Genomic DNA, 22073 nt, shown 5'->3' on the forward strand with positions numbered 1-22073 from the left:
AGTCCCTCCGAGCCTCAGATTCTATAGTTGTCTGTAGGTAGCTGTTTATAATGATCTTTAGATCGAGATAAATCAAAAGAATTTTTAAGTGTTTTAACAGTGTGCCTACCCTGGGTCAGCGTACCTTTCTGAGAAGCTTGTTAGGAAGGCTTCTGTGGCTCCACCCCTAGAGATTCTGCTTCTCTGGGGCCTAGGAATCTGCTTTGTAATACTCCCAGGTGACTCTAGTGCAGGTTGTCCAGGAGCCATGCTTTAGGAAACTGCTCCCAGCAAGAGAAGAGCAACCACTGAGCTAGAGTGGGGCAGGCAGGCAGGAGTTCTGCACTGCTGAATTAATTGCCAGCTCTGAAGAGCCGCAATGGCGGGGCCTGTTGCCTAGCAACCCTCACTCTGGAGGCACACTTGCCAGCTTAGAGAGAGCCATCTTTTCCAACAGCTGTAATGCAAACATTAACCTGGTGAGTCAACTGCTTAATGGGGTGGACTCTCTTTAACCAATAAAAATGAAGGTGGGGACCCAGATGATTTACCACTAACCAACATCACAGCACTCCTCCAAAAGGTTAATTGAAAGACACTGAACACTAAATTAAGCTGAAGTTTTATTTAAAACGTAAAAGAAATGGTTCTTGAAATGCTGATGAATAAAGCGAACAGATATAGTGCTCTCTTCCTACTAGTCAGCTGGCCTAGCCAAGTACAGGGCAACATACAGTACTTAAGTACTGGTAGAATTTCACAGCAGTTTAGTGTTAGATTATCTGTGCCTAGATTATGTGGAGTTTCTCAGTGTGTGATCTGGGTTCTGGGTTTGCGCCTCTACTGAGCATGAACAAGGGCTCCTGCCCCTTGGCCATAGCCAAATCCCTTGGGCCCAAAGTTTTTCGCATAGCATCCTACAAAAGAAAAGGGAAGAGTTAGTGCAAGTCCATTAAGCTTTGCTAGCATTGCTTAAGACTGATGTATCAACAGACATCCGTAAATTGAAAAAGCTGTTGGCTATGCCAAGAAGAGTTCAACTTATTTAAGGTGTAAAGTGTGCCATGTAGTAACTACGTTAAAGCTGCAAAGGTGAGTCCGAGTCTTCTGGTTCCCTAGTGTTCAGCTTGTGGTCCCAGCTGAGTTACAAGTATGCAAATCGGGCCAGACAAGTTATATATTTGTCTGTGACCTTCATATATTCATATGCTTTGCTTAAAACATTAAGCTGAAAGAAGACTATTGTTTGTTTTTATTTGTAGGGGAGTTTTAAATGACTAGGAACTTAACTTACTGCATCATCAAAAATGTTCTGTGGTTTTTCTGTCATCTGTAAGCATCTCTAGATCTTTTATTTTCAGATACCCAGTGGCACTATCCCAGCTTTTCCCCATTTTCAGACTGCTTTTTGTCCTTTTTTTTTTTCCCCTGCTAGTGACATTTCCTTCACTAACAGCCAGTGTGAGATACCCATATGGACACCAACAACTGAAGTTAATTTTACCTTTACAATAGATTTCACCTTCTTTCTCAGTCAGAGTTGTTGACTCAAGACTCTTCCCACACTTGGCACATCGGAAGCAGTTTTTGTGCCAGGGCTGGAAGAGAGGAATGAGTAAGTTTAGATGCTGTGGCACAGTGGCTCAGGAAGATTAACCCAAAACAGGGTCCTGACTACTGTGGGTCAGCCCCAACCAGAAGGCTGAAACTGGACCCTCTACATTCTTGGTTGCCTGCAAAAGGGCTGAGTTCAGACTTCATCCACAGAAGACACGGACCGGACCGGGAGCTGTGCCACAGAAGGGCCGTTTCCCTAAGAGCTGTCTGAAACCTCGCCGCAAGCCCTGTGTGCTCCTTTGAAGACCGCCTCCTTTATGGTTGAGAACACTGCAGCTCAAAGAGGTGAAGTGGTTAAGCAACTTCTTCAAACCAAATTAGCATCAGGTGCCCTAAGTCACTGCTTTTTTGGGGTTTTTTTCCCTTTCACTACACTGAAGAACCTGCAGAGTCCAGGTTTGTTAAGTCTGCCCTTGTCAGTTAACACCTTCAGGAGCGCCCCCTATGAAAACAAGGTTCTTTTAAACACAGATGTGATTTGTCAAATAACGGCATCACTTCAAAAAATTAATGATTCAGATGGAAATTCAATTAAGAAAAAGTTTAATTCAAGCATTTATTTATAAGGCAGAGCACCTGAGTGGGCTGCAGAGGGGCCTGTGGGAGAAAGGTAGTGGAGAGTAGTCATCCGCTGCTGTTAGCTCAAGACGGCACTTTACCTTTCCAGCTCCAATGATCTTCTCAGCAGCGTACACAGAATCCCCACATCTGGAACACTTCTCAGCACCACCGTATTTCTGAGCAAATTTAGAAGTGTTTGGATTTGTCGTAGGCCTGTGAGGTTGAACACTTGTGGAAAGGGGAGAAAAGGAATTAGGCAAGATTTTCCAAAGGGCCCTTATAAGCCTTACAAGGCAGACACAGTGGCACTCTGGGACTTAATTGCTATACTGTCCCTTGGCTGGAGGCCTCCACAGGCCAGTACAGGGGAAAGAAGGAGGAAGAAATAAATCTCAGGGGCTGGCCAGTTATTATTTTAACCTATTTATGGGCTCATTATTGTTACAAAAAGACAGACAAGGCTCCAAACTTAAATGTCTGTCCCTCTGAATCTAAACTCATCAGAATTCATTGAATCCCCAGTGCTAACCTCTCCACTAAACAATTATGCTGTGTTTTATGAAAACCTACCATAGCACATATTTTCACCCCACATTCATATCATTATTATTATTATTCATATTACCACTGGAATCACAGCTAGCTTTTTACTTCACAGAAGATAGAAAAAATCAGTAGTAACTTAAGCAGTTAAGTTCTGCACATAGGTCAGCTGACTTAGGCAGTAACTAGGAAAATTAAGTATGTTTTACAGATTACTTAATTCCCCAATATATTAGGGGAAAGTATGAATAAATTACATTTTTCATGGGAAAATATTTTAGAAAGTTTGCCTATTACTCTGTGATCTGTTTATCTTTACTTTTTCTTTGTATAATGTACTGTTTTTGTCAGTATTTACAGGCCACTAGGTAAACCTTGTTTTCCTCTCACTTTCTGTAATTTTTTTCCATTCAGTATGTAGATGTACCTACCATGCAGAACACCATTCTGGGCTCTGAAAAGATTTAAAGGCTTTCCTAAAACCTTACAAGTAGGTTGAGCAGATAAGATGTGACAACAAGAGTTAGCACTCTGCAAAGGGTAGCTAAGTGTCGATTTTTCCTACTAGGAAAACAGTTTTATCCTAGTTATATTTTATTAAATAGGTTACATACATATTTAAAATAAAGTGTTAATTTAGGAATACTGCCCTTTCATAAAACAGTTTATTCAAACTTTACATGTATCTTTAATATCTTCATCTCCACTATATCCATTTCGTAGTCATTTAATGGTTTTCTGCACTTCTACCTAAGTTGTTTAATATACAGCATTTCTTGAATCATGTTTGATGTGTCCACTGGAAATTTTATTCTAAGCAACAAATACCAATTCCCAGTACTAATTCACAGGACCGAATTTTCCGTTGTCCCTTATATGGGCATATTTTTAAAAAAATCTCCACAACCCACTGTATATATAGTCAGCCCTGTTTATCCACAAGTTGTGCATCCACAGATCCACCCGACCTCGGATCAAAAATATTCGAGAAAAAAATTCTGGAAAGTTCCAAAGAGCAAAACCTGCATTTGCCACACGCCAGCAACTATTTACATAGCACTTGCATGCTCAGATTTTATATCCGTGGGGTGTCCTGGAACCAATCCCCCATGGATACCAAGGGACACCTGTACTTACTTTTAAAAGTGATCTTTAAAAGCTATTCACAATGATATCCAACACTTGCAGTTAGGAGTTTTCCAAGAAAAATTTCCAAATCTGCCAATCATATTAAGAAGAACTTTATATGGATTATCTCCCACCTCCCTTCCAGCAACCTCAGAAGCCATGGTTAATTGCTACCTCATATGACAGATGAGGAAATAGGGGCTTACATTTAAATAACTTGCTGAAGGGCTAAAGAATTAGTAAATTGGTGAGCCTGAACTAAAAAATGCAGGTCTGCCTCAATGAAGATGTTTCTGCCCACTCAGTGGTGCCTCTTCAAGAGATCCCCCCCGAAGCTGTTTGGTCCCCGTAACTTTCACAATGACCATGTGCCATAAGGGCAGTCCAGACTGCAGGTACTCCCAGAGTAGTCATTAAGAGGGGCTTCTGGAAAAGGAAATCCCTACACCTGGTCCTGCAGGATGAGTAACATGTGGCCAGGCTAAGAAGGGGAAGAGGCAAGGACACAGATCAACACAGGCCAGCATAGAAGGTTGGCTAATTATTGGAGAATATGGAGAAGCAGGAGTAGATAAAGAGGAGGGGCCATTGGTCTTTGTGACTTTAACCCATGGCCACAATTGCTGACTTACTTTTGGGGTCATGGATGAGTTTTGTTTGGGGGGAATGTGTACAGGTTTATGTGTTTGAAATAAAATCTTGGGAAACAAGAATAGATCTTAACAAGTTGGAAAGGAAGAGCAGAACAAGAACAATGAACTTTAACAAAGTCAGAGGTAAGCTGGGGTCCTGCAAGTGATGGCATGCAGCAATGAATGCGTCAGCCCTCATACAACCAATGCCCAGCAAGGCACCACAGCTCAGGAAGTGAGTGTGGAAGAAACAAGAGAACAGAGAGGTGGGCCTTGATGCAGGACAGCGCACAAGTATGCGGGCCAAAAGGACAAAAGTTCAAATCCTGGCTCTGCCACTTCCCTGTGTGAGCTGAGCCTTAGTGTCCTATCTATAAGGTAGGGACAAAGTAACTCAACTCAGAGTCACTGTGAGGATTATATAGAATGAACATTAAATGTTCAGCAGACGTTATTTCAGGCATACCATAATGCACTGTGCTTAAGATCATAAGCTTTGGAGTTACACTGGGTTAAGTTCCAGGCTCTACAATTAACTAGCAGTGTGACTTTAGGCAAATCACTTAATTCTCACTGTCTCACTTTGTTCTTGATTAAGATAGGAAACCCTATCTTATAGGGTTGTGAGGATTACATGAGTTACCATATATTATTGCACGGTGTCCAGTCTACAATAAGGGCACAATTAATGGCCTTGTCCAAGGAAAGGCCATCTTATAGAAAAGGTAAAGGCACAGGCTCTCTCACATTCCTAGTTTATTCTCTGGTTCCCAAAAGGCCATCTTATTGGAAACCCTATCTTATAGGGTTGTGAGGATTACATGAGTTACCATATATTATTGCACGGTGTCCAGTCTACAATAAGGGCACAATTAATGGCCTTGTCCAAGGAAAGGCCATCTTATTGGAGTATTACACAGTTTTGGCCTCTTCAGTATAAAATGGATGTGGAAAATGTGAAGTTCAAATGAGGGAATTAGTCAAGAACAGGAATTAACTTCCACATGAAGAAATTATGTCTCAACATGAATTACTAAGTGAAGCTTGGCAGATTTAGCACTTTACTTTGGTACCGAAACCTTTAAAATTTAGTAACACTAACCTCATAGAATCAAATACAGGAAATAATTTCTATTTTTAAGTAAGAATTGTAAGCTAGAGAAAAGTAATTTCTTGGTGAGGAAACATTCTTACATGGAAGGGCTGACTGAGGAATTTTCATTGACTGCTTAATTGCACATGAGAAATGCATCTCATGATTCTGATACTACATTTCTCCATCATTTGATTTCATGATGTGTGGTCTTTGAAGTGCTGTGAAACGGAAGTAAATTTAAACCACTTGCTTTTGACAACATCACAACTCCTTGATACACCTCATAATGCCAAAAATCGGGACTGAAAATCACTGGAATAATCAATAAGAACTTTGCCAGGTCCCAAACTGTCCATTATTTCAAGCTTCAAGAAGGGTCATTAGTTTATACTAGAAAATCTGAGTCATTGTCTTTGATTCTTTCAAGCTAAAAATCTGGAAACTCCCAGATTCCCGTTCACCAAGCAACATGAATTGCCACCATGCCTTCCTGAAGGTCACGTGGCCTTGACTCACCTCTCAGGCTTGATGCCCAGCCTCTCGCCCCGGTCCATGTTGAGTGTGCCCGCGCCCTGGCCGTACCCGTAGCCTTTCGGCCCGTACTTCTTTCCATAGCAGGATTTGCAGTAGATCTCGTCATCGTGAATTGCCACTGTTGTACTATCTAAATTTTTCCTGCAAACCACTGAGGGGGAAAAAGTTAGACTTTAAAAATATGCCAAAGATTGCCTTTTTCCTTAGAACAATGGTGGGGCTGACACAGGGCCTAGAAAAGGTAAAGGCACAGGCTCTCTCACATTCCTAGTTTATTCTCTGGTTCCCAAAAGCCACCGGAGAGCACCTGGACGGCTCGCTACCTGTGAGGACAATTTGCGTTCCTCCATGGATACGATGGTCATTTCAGAAATACATTATAATTTTAACATCCTGAAGCCTCAAACTTTTTAGTAGGATCTGCCCCCCAGACAAGAGGGAGAGAAGTTTCCAAGATGTCTATAATTACACAAACAAAAGGAACAAAACTAGCACTTTGCGCCCAAGACCCTTGCTCCCAACCTTCAACGCTCAATCTTTTTCATCCCCTTCATCCAAGTATTAAAGAACACAAGGGTAGGAGCGCCTTGGGCAAGCTGCCTCTGCAGCCCCTCCTCCCCCAAAAGCACCCCCAGGGATAAAAACGGTTTTAAATCCAGAATTCTAGTCTTCATCACTAGTCCAGAAGGGAAAAAGCAGTCTTCTTTCATCTCGCCACCGGCTTCTCCAGCAGTGATAAGTATGTCTGAAAATCGTCAAGTGGTTTAAAGTCTGCATTTGTTTTCCCTTCAGTCCCAAAGGAGAGCACATTCTTTCTTGATGGATTTCTTACCACATTTCCACGTATCCCACTTCATAAAACTGCCAAATGTCATCATGTTTTATCCAGACATTATTTCACTTTCTAAGACTTCAATTAAGCTTGAGAAAAAAAAGACTTGTGAGAGAGCTCGCTGGACGCACAATCGGGCAGCAGGAAACCCAAGATTAGTGCAGTAGAAAAGGGGATTCCCCCCGCCCCTTATTTAAAAGAGAGGGAGAAACAAAAAGAGGAAGAACAGAAAGAAGGGCAGGGAAAGGCGACTAGCTGGCTGCTTCAGAGTAGAGTTAAATGACGAAGTTTCTATTATCTTAGACTGAAGTCTTCTCTGGTAGAACAGAAATGACATCATCTACTTTGAACCTTGCTGTTGAGGTTCAAGTACTGAAATATATCTGCTTAAAGTTAACCTAAAATCGTACACTGCTGAAGAACAAACACCCTTAACAGACAGATTAAATAGAAAAACTTGTTTTAAACACATATTTATTAACCGGAGCAAGTTTAAATGTATGAGATTCTGACTACAGAACCACCCCTTTCCCCCTAGGCCTCGTCCGTATTCTCTGCAGTAAAATTCTCCTAAGGTCTGCAAACTACTCTGAATTATTTCCTTAAAAGGCTTTAGTCAGCAGAGGCACGTATTAGGAAGGAGTAATAAAGATGACCAGTAAAGACCTTGATATTTAATAAACACTGACTTGATTACGGTGTAGACATCCTGGTTTAACCTAGAGGAAACTAAGAACAATTTCTCAAGTATTTACATTTCCTCTTCGTTCACATACTCTCTTGGTTACAAAGCTGCTGAAAAATATGGATTCCTTTAAAAAAAATTAACTTCTAAGAGAAGAAATGGTTAAACCAAATCTGAGAAATGCTAGCTATTATGGAGGCGTACATAGCAAACATTCATATGTTGTATTTGTATTCTTCGTAACTGCAACTCTCTGTTGTCTGTTTCTGGTCGTCTGCAAAGCAGTTGCTGTATAAAAAGGTCCAGACACCTTAAATGCTGGTGCCTAGAAGGAGAAGGACAACTAAAATTTGTGAGGGAAACTCTTTCTGCAGATTATTCCTTAGTGTAACCAGACTTCTTTTTAACATAGGCAGTTTCTAACAGTAATTTTCACTGCACAGTACTCTAGATATAGCGGAGAGCTGCACAGACGGGTGGGTTCCTCACGTAACAAATCCTGCGTTCAAGAAAATTTTGTCATTTGAATCAGAAGCTGATTAATGTTGAGCTTCCTGAAGCGGCTACTCTCCTGTTTAAAGACTGAAGACTTGGTTGTCCTAAGAAGGAATCTGCCGGGGAGAGGGGGCTTCTCTCCTGTTCCCTTTCTCTCATTATCAGGTACTGACCATCATTGGAGCAGACGCCCACGTGCTGGTTCGTGGTCTGCCTCCCGTCTGTACCAGCCACTCCGGTAATTCTCTCTCTATAAACAACAGTAATTCCCCACCTGCTTCTGTGGGATTTTCATATCCTACGTTCCTTGCCCTCAAATTTAGGACATCAATAACAAGAAATAACTCTGAATATTCACTACTACTAGAGAAGACAGAATTTGAACTTCTAGACATGTGAATTTCACCTAACAGTGTGGCGAGAAACCAGCCAGTTAGGTTTCAAAGAGAAGGAGTGCCGCCAGAATGAGAAAGCTGGGGCGGATGGGGAGTGAGCCGTTCGTTCAGGAATCGGAGCCAAGCCCCTGGGATGTGCCAGGAACTGTGCTGGGTGCCAGACTATAAACAACCCCGAGGTCTCGGTGAAGCGGGGGAGACAGACGTGACAACAGATAAAGTACAGGGGGTGCCAAGTGGAGGCAAAGCGCTACGGGGACCCAGAGGCCAAGGGTCTGGGTCGCCCCTGCTGTCCTTGCTGTGAGGCTGAGCGCTTGCACTATCCATGGGGACAGACAGGCAGAAACCACGGGGCTGCTAAAATCATCCTTGTTAACAAAACCACAGTTTCTTCCTGAAATCGGTGAACTGAAGCTTCTGACACACGAGTTGTGTCCGCGCGAGCGCGGGGGGAGACTCACTGCACAGGAAGCAGCAGCGGTGGAAGCTCCGGCCATCGCACTGCACCTCCTCTGCGTGGTACACAGTCCTCCCACAGGCCCCGCACTTGTTGCCACCTCCCCAGACGGGCATCCTGCAGGAAGACAGAATCGTTAGGACGGGCCCCTACTGTACGAGACGTCTCACACGCCCCCTGGAGGGCTTTTTACACCAGGGGACAGCAGACAGCGTTGGTTTCTTCATAACCTGCCCTGACCACATCTGTAAAAGACCTGCGTTCCTCCAAAGTAACCTCATCTCACCTCCCAAATCACAGCCCTCACTAGGAAACAGGCTTGTCGTGCACAGGTTTTTTTCTCCTACAGGACAAAGGACCTGCATTTAGTACCACAGTGCAGGTCGCCAGGCACAAAACAGACTGCCGCCAGCACCCCCGGGAGCTGAGAAAGCAGTGTAGGGAGTGGAAAGGCCAACACTGCCCACGCCCGCCCTCCAGTCGAAATGAACTGGTTTAAGGCCCAGCTGAAGAACTTACACTTGGGTGGAGGTTTTTACATGTTTCATTCATTGTAACATCACCAAATTCTTAACCATAGAACATACACGAGTTATGACACACTTCTAGGGAGAAGGGAAGTACTGGACGGCCCAGCACGATTAAGCTGTATATTTTCTGCTCAAGTTATGAGAGATGATAGCATAAACACTTGTTTCTCTGACTAGCACAACTGCATGGCTGGAGCCTGGGAGTAACCACAACGAACACCCATCCAGATGGCTATCATTTAAGTTTCTGTGCTTCACTAATCCCAGTGTCCTGAAGTCCAGCCGACAGTTGGTTTTCCCTCTCTGGTGGGCCTGTCCGTCCACACAGAATAGGCTACCAAGTTGCCTTCCTGGCAAAATGAATTGTTTGTTGACTGTGTCCAAATAACCTCTGAGCAATGTGGCCTGGGGATAGAACTGGAAGTTTAAATCCTTGGCTATCTTGCTGTGATGTAGGGCAACGTGTTCTAATCTCCTTCGCAATGAACTGGTATACCTGGACCCAGTTTACAGCGCCTAGTTCTGAATGGCCAGTGTGCTCAAGTGCCTTTGCCAGTACAGAAAGTTGTCCTGCAGAGACAGCGTGTTATGTCAGACCTGCCCTGAGTAGTATCTAAAAACACAGTAGAAGAATTCCTTTCATCCCCACCATCATTTCCAGACTTCCCTTTGCTGAGTGCCATTTGCAGCCCTTGTCTGTTGCGTCTTCTTGGATGAGCTGCTGCCTCTCTAGTAAACAGCTAGCTAAGAAGGCTGAGATGTCCTTACTAAAGTCTGGCTAGAAAAAAAAAAAGGGACAAGGACAGCTGCTAAGCAAAAGGCTGAAGAATCTTCAGTCCTTAAGATAAAAAGGAGGGTGGAGAAAATTCCTATCCCACTTGCCCATCCTACACCGTTACAATCCAGAACACAATGACTCCCTGAACACTGAGATGAGGCCTTTACACAAGAAAGATTTACAGAATTAACCACTGTGTTGGGCACCCTTCGGGGGCACAGCCTTCTCTGGCCCCTCTTCTGGTAATACTTCCCCCAGATTTTCTCGAGGGCAGCCACCATCTCTTTCTTGGCACACGTGGTTTAGAGAAGTACTTATTAAAATGTGGTCTCCTGGTGACAGTCCACTGTGCTGGCTACCAATTCAAGACAACATTCAGATAAGCGTTTAGAAAGTTTTCTACAATTTTATGCCACAACAATCAAGAGCATGATCAGTGGGCTCATCCTGTTGGACAGAGGACAGTCAGATAATCAGTGTGTATTTGGAAATTAAAATAAAAAGAATGGTCCTTTACCACAGATAGTTGGAGAAGCACTAGTTTAGAGGGTGTGACTCTACCCTCAATTCCAGGGCTGGACATGCGATGCATCACTGCAGTCAGATGAGTGCATTCCCCCTCCTGCCATGGCGACTGGTTTAGGAATGGGCACAGGACCCCAAGCCAGTTCAATGGAAGTTAAACCCGGCCTTGGGTTTAGAACTGTGCCAGTGCAGGAGTGGAGTTGTTAGCAGCTGTCTGGAAGAAAAGAACCTAAGAAGGAAGCCAGCACAAAGCAAAACAGAGACTAGTTTAGATAGTCTTTAGCCGCGCCTTGTTGTATCCTGTGCTCTTCAATTATATGAGCCAATAAATTCCCCTTTTTAAGCCTTGGGAGATAGAGCCCCTGGTCCTAGAAACAAACAGGAACGACACACAAAAAGACCTGACTGATACGACTAGTTATCCCTACGTTGTTGGCCTCAACTTGCAAAAAGCCTGTTTCCCTTGTTCAGACAGGAACAGAGTCATTTCTAGGGTCCACAAATGTTACCAGGCTCCTGTGAAGGCATCCATATAGGATCGATATCCAGCAACAATGGAATATACTTGCAAGCTTTTCTTTGGTAGTTGCATAAATCTCTTATTCCTGTCCCTGGAGACTGGTGCTCCATTGTTTAAATCCACAGTGAAACTTGAGCCCGGCTTTAGAACCTGACACAAAACTTGGTTTCAGCGCCTGCACTGGCTTGAGTTTGGAGGGCAGTTAATGATATTGACTTTGCCCCGTGGCTCCAAAGCTACCCGTGTTCTGGAATGCTCACAGATACAACAGACATCTGCTGGAAGTATCCCATGATTTCTGAGGAAACCAAACACCAAACCCAGACTTGCAGGTAATGACATCACAGTGACTTAAAATCAGATCCCAACCATCAACAGCCCAGCTGGCTTTTAAAATACTTTTATCATCAAGGCATTTCTCATCATGTTAGAAAGGGTCATCGTACCACCAGCCCGTATCATAATTACTTTGGAGCAATCACCAATAAGGAGCCAGACTTTCTATCAAGACAAACACTATCCTCTGTTGTCTCTAAATAACATTTAAAAATACATAAAAACTAACTCATCACTCTGTGTTACTCTCTCTCTATGATAGAGCAACTTGGACTTTTAAAAAAGGAAGAATATCTTCCCTTTCCTTGTGTAATTCAGGGTTGAATTCACCCCTTGTAAAGTCAAGTCTGATTCTTACTGTACTTGCCACGCCAGCCAAATGTGAATAGGTCATCTTTTCGGGAGACACCTATCCAATACCTTTTCAGCTTACCATTTTAAGAGCTTCCTTCCTTTGTGGGTGGGGACCACAGCTCTATCTTCTCCCACACCATCAACCAGAGTGCTTGGCATATGTCAAAATATTTCATTTCTATTGTTTTAAGGAATCCTTCCTTTTTCAACTTGTCTTTACTCTTCCCAATTTGATCTTATGCTTATAAAGACAAAGGTAGCCCTGCCCTACTTCTCTGTCACATTCTTGGATTCTCAGTAAAATTTCCAAGTCATCACCTTTTTAAAAGTTCCACTCAGTTTAAAGGCTTTCCTAAGGATTTCTGAATAACCCTCTCTGTGGGCCAGGCTAATGGTGTAATAGAGTATCCTCAGAAAGCTTCAGATGGATTTACGTTTTATTTTTTAAGCAGGATAGTGGGTAGTTGGGTGTTCCTTATGTTATTCTCTATCTTGTATGTCTGAAATATTTCATAATGGAAGGAAAGGAGGGAAGGAAGGAAGGAAAGGAGAGATGGAGGAAGACACTGATTTAGACAGACCTGGGTTAACTTCTCTATTATAATGGTTGTGCAATGTTGGGCTTAATTTTCTTATCTGCAAAAAAGGGGGGAAAGGTAGCTCTCCCTACCTCACAGAGATATTGTGAAGATAAGACACAGTAAATAAATGCCTTGGCAGACATCCAGTAACTGGTGGCTTGAGGATGGGAGGGGCATCTCATGCGGTCCATCCTGCCATCAGTACTCCTATAGGAAACCCACTGACTAGCATCTATAGAACACAGCTCAGAGCAACAAACAGTAAAGGAAAAAGTTATCTGATTAGTCACTCATAAACCTTTCTCTGGAACATTACAATGCACTGCAAGTATAACAACAGTTGCACTTGCAGGGACTAAGAAATGAAGTTCAAATTTACACTTTTAGGGTGAACCCCTATGCGTGTCTGCTGAATTTGGCAGAGGGAAATGGGACCATCTTCCATTTCTGTCACTCCTAGCATTGCTATGCATATATTAAAAAAAAAAAACATACACACAAAAACCCAAAGCTTCATTTTTCCTACAAGCCCTTGGCTGCACTACTCCACAACAGCTGACATTAATCACAGCAAACTGGATTTGCACTGAGCAATCTGGGCTGCATGCCTTTCCCCGATCCTATGCATTAATTTACAAAATGGTTAAGAGGAGAAATAAAACCCCACGTTACATACACCTCGCAAAAGAGGCCAAACATGGACCAATTCAGTTTTTTTGTCTTGTTCTTTCGTTCTCATTGCCTGAAAGAGCTCCAGCACTAGGATTTATCCACTGTGTTGGATTAAAAAGCTTGGTTTACATCCAAACACCTATGTGCAGTTTCTCTTTGCTGCTTCTCCCCAGTCTAAGACACCACCCAGCATCAGTAAGACTTAGCCCAAGAAGAAAATTACTATAGTCTAAATCTGAGTCACCTTGCGGTAAAGTTAGCTCATACTCTAGATAACCAATGACCACAGGGACCATTCTCCCCACCTGTGCTGCGCTGACTGCCTTATTTTAGAATCTGAATGACTCAAACCCATGAATTTTGAGCCTATGTGCCGCCGCTTGTTATTTAAATTAACTGGTCTGATGCCGAGTGAATCCGTCTATAAACCCAGATTCTAAATGCTTCCAGAAGATTTGACATCTTATGACTACATGCAGGGCTTTGTTATTATACAGAATCTTTGTTATTATGCTATAACTTCCCAAAAGGAGAATCTACTATAAACCAGTTTCATCTTGAGCCACATCCAGAGGGGGTCACTTGTTAAAGAAGATGTAACTGTCCCCAATTACAATGATGTTTAAAAAGGCCAGAGTCTGAGAGCTGTAATTAATTGGAAATTAAGCTGCACTCAATGCCCATTCTAGAAAGGTTTTCTTCTGCAACCCAAACTACCTGCTTAGTCTACTTCCCTTATCTGAGTGAATACCACTGAGCCAAGGATAGGACTCTCTGCGTCTTAGTGATGGGCTCCAAGTTCCATTTGGCTTCTTCTACCAAAGGTAAATCCTCAAGCTGGTCTTCAAGAGAGTTCGGCCTCAGGATGAACTAAGAAGATGGATTTTGGAGTCCACACAGTCTCATTTCCCTCATATGCAAAATAAGGGTAGCAGAACCTTTCTTTCAGAGTCGTTAAGAAAATGAGATGAGAAAATGCTTACAGTTGGCATTCAATTATTGGCCGCCTTTATCATCAGTATTTAGCAATGTTCAGTCTTTGTTATCAATACTTATCTTCTCCTACCCACCTCAGTCCATCCATTCCTTCATTATGTCCCTAATCCCTCTACATCAGGAAAACTGACTTACCTCCCTCCCTCCCACCCTCATCCAGCTAACTCCCGACTTCATTTCTGAACCTCAAGTAATTCTTCCAGGGTAGGGGCAGCTAATAAACACTGTAATGCTGTACTGTTTATGAAGCTCTCCTATAAATCTATTAATTCAACATCTTATAAGCCATATCCTGGGTTGGGAGCTGAGGATAAAAGGGTAAAGGAAGGGTGCCTGTTTCTCAGGGAGTTCTACTTTGGTGGTAGAAGTATGTAAACAAATAACAGCAAAGTAACCCAAATCACAGAAGCGTGTAGAAGGGGCTTTGGGAAGTCTGTATGGTCTATTGATGGAGGGATGCCAAAACAGTTTCATCTTATTGATTGATTGATAGTGGGTTCCTGGAACTATGTTGGAAAAGATTCTGGAGACCAGTCAAGGTTCCACATTAAAGATCATTGGGGTTAATAATGTCTGCCATAGAAACCAGTGCACGCGCCACCTCTAAGACATTCCAGGGATAAGAGAAAGAGTGTGGAACTCAGAATGAGACAGATGTAAGCTTGCAAGTCAGTTACCAGCTCTGTGATCTTGGCCAAGTTCCTTAACATCTGAGCCTCCACGTCTTCAGCTATAACTTGGAAATGGATGAGCGCTCTGCCGTAGGATGGTTGGTTAACGAGATAACATTCGTAAAGTACCTGGCAGAAGCCTGTGCTCCACAAATATTGGTTTCCTTTTCCTTCAGGAGCGCTAGCGGGCCGGATTATGGTTACCAAACGTTCAGCGGTTAAGGGACTTGCTCAGGTCACTGACCTCCAAAGATGCAGATCTAGGCTCAACCACTCATGTCTGACTCCAGAACCACAAGCTGTCCCCCAAACTCCCATATCTGATTGAAGGGTCGAGAACATTCAAACCACCTGAGCGTGATCAATCCTTGAGCTATCAACTTACACGCAGGAACACCTTCCTCTCTGGCCAGTCTTCATCCACCCACCTAGCAGTTAGCAAGTGTCCTCTATGTGCTAATCACATACCCAAACTGCTACTTTCAACCAAAAAGTACTCTCTACCAGTCCTCTCTGCCAACCGAAGTCCATCCTCCTACTGAGGGAAGCCTCCCTTCTATCTAATAAGCTGTCCTTTGTGTACCTCACCCTCACCATTCATTAGTAATTCTGTATCCTGTTGCCACTCATGTCTTCAACTCGAAGGACACCTTGACCCAGATTTGGAGGCTGTCAAATCACACATTAGAACACAACTGCGCTCTCAGCTCGGGCACTCTGACCTCCACCTGCCAGCCTCAGATAGCCACAATCTGTGCAAACTAGGAGCTATTCAATTATTCAAACAATTTAATGTTTGTGTGATTTTTACATGGAGTCAGACTGAGACTTATATGCCAAGACTACTGTTTATTTGCCAAAAGATCTTAGGCTGGTTATCTGATCTGTTCGTTTTCTCATTTTAAAAACGGAGATACTGCTTATTTATATCATAAGGCAGTTTTGAGATTGAACAATACATGTAAAGCACTTCGAATCATGCCTGCCACATGATAAATAACAGTAATTAGAAATACTTACGTAAAGCTTACTATACCTATGTTAAGTAGTCTACTTATATGAACTTAATCCTCATAACAGCTGAGGTAGGCATTATCATTATCCTCACTGCATGGGTGGGAAAGCTGAGGTATAGATTATTAAGTGGCTCATAACTGTAAAACCAAAACACAATTACCAATTCAACTTAAAAATACCAGAGAAATTCAAATAGACTATACTGAGTTTATGTGACTGATGTTTCACTAAAACTAAAACACTGCTAGCAACACAAATATAGTAGTGACTGATGTGGCTCTAGCACAAGTTCTTTTAAATTGGGTATTTTCTGTCCTGCTGTGGGAGGTATGCAGATTTGATTCTGTCTTCGCTTTCCTCTTCTGGAGGAGAAGCCACCACGAAACCTAACTGGGAAGTCATATGGCCCTAATGTACTAAATGGTATGTGTCCTCTTATTAGTCGAGGACAATTAGTAGTACTGTTGGTACAAACAAAAAAGCAAGGAACCTGATATCCTTTGCAAATGACTCACAATATACTTTTGCTTCTTCCTCTAAGACTTACACTAAAATGTACAATTTTTATAATCAGAATTTGTGCCTGGCTCCTCCACAATCCAGTTTGAGAAAACTCCCGTAAGTCAGTCAGGGTTCTTAACCTGGGGTCCACAGATTCCTTGAAATTCTGGGGATCGCTGAACTTGGTACCATGTACTTTATTTTATGCACCTAAAAACAGTTTGAGAAGGGGTCCAGAGGCTTCACCAGACTGCCAAAAAGTTCCATGACACAAAAAAGTTAGGTATTACCATCCTAGGTAATCAAGACCCCAAGTGTAGGGAACCCCACCCAATAGAACTCAAGGGATGCCATGCAAATACCAGCCCAGGAAATGATACAGTTGAGGAAACCTGTGAATATCTGCAAAGGGAAGAAAGCTGGCCTCCAGGCAAGGCCTAGGCAATACTGTTCAGAGTCAGCAATCTTCTGGAAGAGGCTTTCACTGATAGCCGTTTCCCCCTATATTCAACAAAGTGCAGAACAGAGTCTAATTACAAGGAACCTCTCCCAAACTGGGCTGGGTTTTATACAAGGAACAGCATGCCTTCCGAGAACCCCTGCAAGGTATGTGCTATTACACCCATTTTACAAGATGAAGTAACTGAGACCAGAGAGTAAAATAACTGCCTAAGGTCATCAAACCAGCTGAAGCTGGGATGTGAATTTGGGCCCAACTGGTCAGTCCTGTCCTTCTCACCATGCTATGCCTCCTCTCCCACTGTGGGCTTGCTCTCCCCTGCTCATCTGATTTACCTGATTTTTGACAGAGAAGAAAAATTAGAGGCCCAGATGTCCACATTTAGTGGCGGTGTCAAGGCTGGACCCAGGCTTCTAAAGCTCATTTATTACTGCCCCCTCTAATCTATGCCAACATTCTTGCTATTTTAGTATAAAATACAGTTTCCTCAAAATCCAAGTGAGTTGGCAATTTCATCAGGACAGACCTCCAATGAGTACTGCTTTCAGCCCAGTATTTGGCATATACCAGTATCAATCAATATTCGTGAATACATTTGGAGGAATCCATTTAAAAAACTCATAATAGAAACTGTAGATCAAATCTGCTAATATTTCTATTGCTTGAGTCCAATTAAATCTTTCTTCTCTACAATTGCAATCTTACTCATTCCTTCATTCATTCATTCAATTAACCAGCATTGGCTCTGGTCCAACGGTGTGTTTAAGACACCCAAGCCAAGCACTGTGAATTTCAAAGACTCATGGGATACAGACCCCCGTGTCTACCTAACTTCACTCTGAAAGAGCAAAGGAAACGAATCCAGGGTAAAAAGAACCTTGAGAAATATTGGTCCAATAAGTATAAGTGGCAGTCAACTTCAGAGGGCAATGACCAAGGAGACTGTGGAGGGAGACCACAAAAGACTTAATAAAATTTGTTCTCGTTTGGTATGCAGTTTTTAACGTATGTGCAACTCACCCTTTAGGAATCCATTGCCCATCTTTCCTGAAAATTTGAGTCAAATTATAGCCAACTCTGTGGCTGTCCTATTTGAATTCTTGGCATTTTTTATAAGTAGAGTTTTAAAACAGGTTAACTAGAAAAGAACTAAAGAGACCATTTTTACTGCCGAGTTAAAAAAACTGCCCAAAATAAAAAGTATTTATAAAAGGAAAAGGAAAAGGAAAAAGTCTGGTCTGCAGACTGCAAATAAAACAGGTTGAACATTTGGGGTAACCATTTAAAGAAATATCGTTCTACAAACGTCCTGGCTGGGTGGGGGGGGCGGGCAGGGCAGACCAGACGTGGGTGTCTCCCGACTCAAAAAACCCACCCTGCCCCCCCCCAGGGACTGCCTACGTGGAGCTTTGGAACCGAGGACGTGATTTGCAGGACCTGTTGCAGAATTTACAACCAAGCATTCTTGCTTTCCCGGTTTGTACCTGAATGGTAGAAAGTTCCGGAAAAAGCTGGGAGTGATCAATATGACGTTTCACTGCTGTGTCTTCAACATTTAAGGTTCAGCGCTCGGTGGGCAGAGACCACCAAACAATGGGGATACCAGGAGCTCTGTACCGCAGCAGGGGAAGGATTTCGGGCTCGACAGGATGGGGGAGCCCCCTCAGCACCCCCAGGGCTCCGAACCAGCTGGGAAGGTCGCCCTCGGCGTGCAGCACACTCGGGGCACAGGAGACCCCGAGACTCGGATCCCGCCCTCCCCTTTGCGAAGAGAGAACGCGCCACTAGAGGAGGGGGCCCTAGGCTACTAAAAGGCGGATTAGCAGCCCCGCGAAACTCTCGATCCCACCTCTCTCTCCCAGAGAAACCGGGATGGAGGTCGCGCACGATTATTTCTCTGCGCAGCGGACCCGGGATCCGAGAGCAGGGCTGAGGCGGCCACGGGGAACGGGGCAGGTGTGTGGAGATCGGGGCGCAGGGCTGAGGAGGATAGCTAGGGGGACCAGATGGGGGCATCGGAGGATATGAGAGGGGGCGCCGGCAGGGCGGCCTCCGCATCCCAGGAGGCTGAGGGAACCCCCACCCCCGGGGTCGGCGGAGACGTCCGCACCTCCCTACTCACTCGAGTCGCAAGCAGGACCACGCACCGCGGGCAGAACTAGCGAGAAGCAGTCGGAGAGAGCGCGGCGGGAGTCCGGGAGCCAGGACGCAGGGAGCGCCGGTACCTTTTCAAGCCCCCCTGTGGGCGTGGCCAGTGGGTGCCCCGCCCCCACTCCTCCGCGCCCCGCCCCGCCTCGCCTCGCCTCGCGGCGCCGCGCTGCGACGCGCCGCGCCTGGCCGATTCCCGGACCGGCTCGGAGGGCGGGAGGGGGCTGCTGCTCGTGGCCGGGCTCCGGGGTAAAGGCAGAGAGACAAAGGCAGAATCCCGCCTCTTCCTGCTGCTTCCCGCGCGGCCAGCATCTTCCCACGTAGCGGGACCGCTCCCGCCGACTTTACTCCTCTCGCTCGCAACGGGAGCCCGCAGTTTCTAGAAGTGGTTAACCGGAGTCGGGAAAGGAGGCTTCCTCGCCCTGCAGAGAGGCCGGACGGCGGGACTGTCCCGTCGGGAAACAGCCCTCGCCGCCCTGCTACGTGCCCTTCCGACCGCGGTTGCCAATTCTCCTTTAGGAGGGAACAGTCCAAGGTCGAGTTTCCAGCAGTAGAAAACCGGCCAGATAGGGAGTTTCCACCACACCGTCCCTTGCCTTACCCTTATAAGTAAACTCAACGTGATTAACTTCCCCAGTGGACAAGTATCCGCTGGCCCGATTTCCAGCTTCTGGGAATCCGCAACCTTCCTGTTCTTAAAGAGCAAAATTTCTCATCTAGATTAAATAAATGACGTTACCAAAAAAGCCTCATTACTCAAGTGTTTTGCCTTTCCCACCATCGGGGGGCACGGCTGCACACGCTGCCGAAGGGGTGCAGGGGGTGCGGAGAAACCCACCCAGAAACCCGGGCGCCAAAGGGCCTTGGGATTACATTTGTCGGTATCAGAAAAGCCCAGGGACAGCAGTGACAACCGAGGGGACCTAATACCTGAACTACAGGCTGATTTATTGTTTTAGATGAAAAGAAAAACAAACAATGCCATCTTTATCTTGTTCACATTCTAGGCCGACTGATGACCTCTGTGCCAGAAGTGAGGATCCCTGACAGTTGATGTTTGGGAAAGTGGAACACTCAAGAAAGACAGTGACCAAGGCTTTCCCTCAGGCCACAAATGCAATAGCCTCCTCTAGTGCAGAGCTTCTCAAACTCCACACTGTAGACATTTGGGGCTGGGTAATTCTTACCTATGGGGGCCGTCCTGGGTGTTGTAGGATGCCTACAGCCACTAGATGCCAATAGCACCCCTCCCTCCACACTGTAACAGTCAAAAAGTCTCCAGACAGTGCCAAATGCCCTCTTGGGGAGGGGGCAGAGGGCATTGGTTGAGAACCACTGCCCTGGTATATATCTGCATGATAAATTGCAGAAGTGGCTTATAATATTATTATTGTTTTATTTTATATGCTGGGGCCAATCCAGGATAAACCCATTATAAGAGCAGCCTTATTCTCTGTCCACCCAGTACTGTACAAAAACACATAGTGGTGATTGACATCTCCTGATATTGTGGCAGGAGTCTGGAAGTATTCCTGCCTGCTGTGAGCTTTGCTAAACATGGGCAGTCCATGTTTTCATGACATCAGCTAATGTAAGAGCCAACATGAAAATTCTGTCCTTCTGATTCGACATTCCCTTTATCTCTGCTGCTTACAGTACTTACTTTTTCTTGCATTGGTTTATGTCGTGTTTCTACTGAATGAAACTATGGGTGAATTTTGATGCCGCGCTGGTTTTCAGCACACTGTTGTCCTTTCTCTCCCACGCTTGGGTTCTTTTTGATGCTTCCATGACCTGACCTGTTTGCTTTCTGACATGCTCATGTTGTCCCTAAATTCCACAGCCACCTCCTAGCATTTGACGTTGGGCTTGCTCCTGACCTGAAAGTATTTCTGCTATCTATCTGTCCCTCTGTGTCTTTGTCTGAGTGTATTTTACAGTGAGTCTGGGGATAATGTGCAGCATTTAATTTTGAATAAATCTATATTTGTATCTAATTACCCACAGTTAAAAAATATTTTATTTCTCTTTAAACATTTCTTTAAACTGTTGACTCTTTTCATTATAAATATTAGGAAATCCTTTCAGTTTATTTAGACAGAGTGGTGCAAAAGAAAGAGTGTGAACTTTGGAAACAAACAGATGTGGTTTCAGCATACAGCTCTGACACCTAGTAGCTCTGTGAGCGTGACCTAATGCTTGACTTCTTTGTATCTGTTTCTTTATCGTAAAATGATGACAGTACACACCTTGTAGCATTGTTGGGAGGATTAAATCAGACGATGTATGTAAAATGCCAAGTATAGCACGTGGCACCTGGTAAATACTCCATAAATGATGATTGTTATGTTAAGCAAGGGTATCTTGATGTCCTCTTCTGACTTGAGAAAGAAGTAGAAACTGGTCTTTGCTGAGCATTCATCTTATGCTGACTACTGAAGGGTTTGGTAGTAACAAAGTATTACGTGTTTTCCAAAACAGTTAAGAGCCTGCCAGCAGAAAGTAAATTGCGTGCCTGGGGAAGAGCTAGTGGGAGAAATGTGCGCTCCTGGAGAAGAATAAGCCTTTCTTAATTCCATATGGTCCTAGTCTGTTTGACTCTTTCAACCTTATTATAAGAGGCAAAATTGAAGGTTAAATGTGTCCAGCAGGATGTTTCTTTTTCCCAAGAAACGCACATTATACTTGTAACAGCTCCTTTAGTCTCTGGAACCCATTAACCAATTTTGAATCAAAGTCCTTTGTCAACGTTGCTGTCCTAAGGAAAGCTGAACCAAGGTTGCCTTTCTTCGTGACCTTGTCCTCCAAGGTCAGATTTTTCAAATATTTTTATCCTTTTTATTTCATGCTACTTTTTCTTAACAAAACTCTGAACCAGATGAGTGTGAATATAAACACAGGGCTTCTTTATTTTACTTTAGGGCAAGAATTTCTTCCCAGAAGCCAACTAGGTGGAGAGGAATCTTTTAGTATACGTTAAATAAAGGAAAAAATAAATTCTCTCATTTTGCTTACGTACATGCTTAATAA

General features: G+C 44.0%; 1 protein-coding gene across 3 annotated transcripts; it reads right to left on the reverse strand.

Moving 5' to 3' along the window:
- Window positions 1-586: 586 nt before the first annotated feature.
- Window positions 587-19101, reverse strand: CSRP2 (cysteine and glycine rich protein 2). 3 transcript variants are annotated; one of them, XM_029206487.1, is made up of 6 exons: window positions 19018-19101; window positions 8959-9071; window positions 6073-6241; window positions 2256-2385; window positions 1484-1577; window positions 587-896 (listed from the first exon to the last, which is right to left on the reverse strand). In XM_029206487.1, exons 2-6 carry the CDS (start codon window positions 9068-9070, stop codon window positions 820-822), a joined length of 582 nt encoding a protein of 193 aa, XP_029062320.1. In that variant the 5' UTR covers window position 9071; window positions 19018-19101; the 3' UTR covers window positions 587-819. The 3 variants fall into 3 exon arrangements, with proteins under 3 accessions (XP_029062320.1, XP_029062322.1, XP_029062321.1); XM_029206489.1 differs by having other exon boundaries at window positions 19043-19061; XM_029206488.1 differs by lacking the exon at window positions 19018-19101 and adding an exon at window positions 18380-18489.
- Window positions 19102-22073: the final 2972 nt, after the last annotated feature.

This window comes from Monodon monoceros, unplaced genomic scaffold (genome assembly GCF_005190385.1).
Source record: "Monodon monoceros isolate NGI ecotype Baffin Bay Population unplaced genomic scaffold, NGI_Narwhal_1 Super_Scaffold_6, whole genome shotgun sequence".
Lineage (NCBI taxonomy): Eukaryota > Metazoa > Chordata > Mammalia > Artiodactyla > Monodontidae > Monodon > Monodon monoceros.

Coding starts and splice junctions, on each gene's coding strand:
- CSRP2 (XM_029206487.1), bottom strand. CDS start 9,070: ATGCCCGTCTGGGGAGGTGGCAACAAGTGCGGGGCCTGTGGGAGGACT. Junction 1,578..2,255: donor AGATCATTGGAGCTGGAAAG/GTAAAGTGCCGT, acceptor CCTCTCTTCCAG/CCCTGGCACAAAAACTGCTT. Junction 897..1,483: donor AGGTGAAATCTATTGTAAAG/GTAAAATTAACT, acceptor TTTCTTTTGTAG/GATGCTATGCGAAAAACTTT.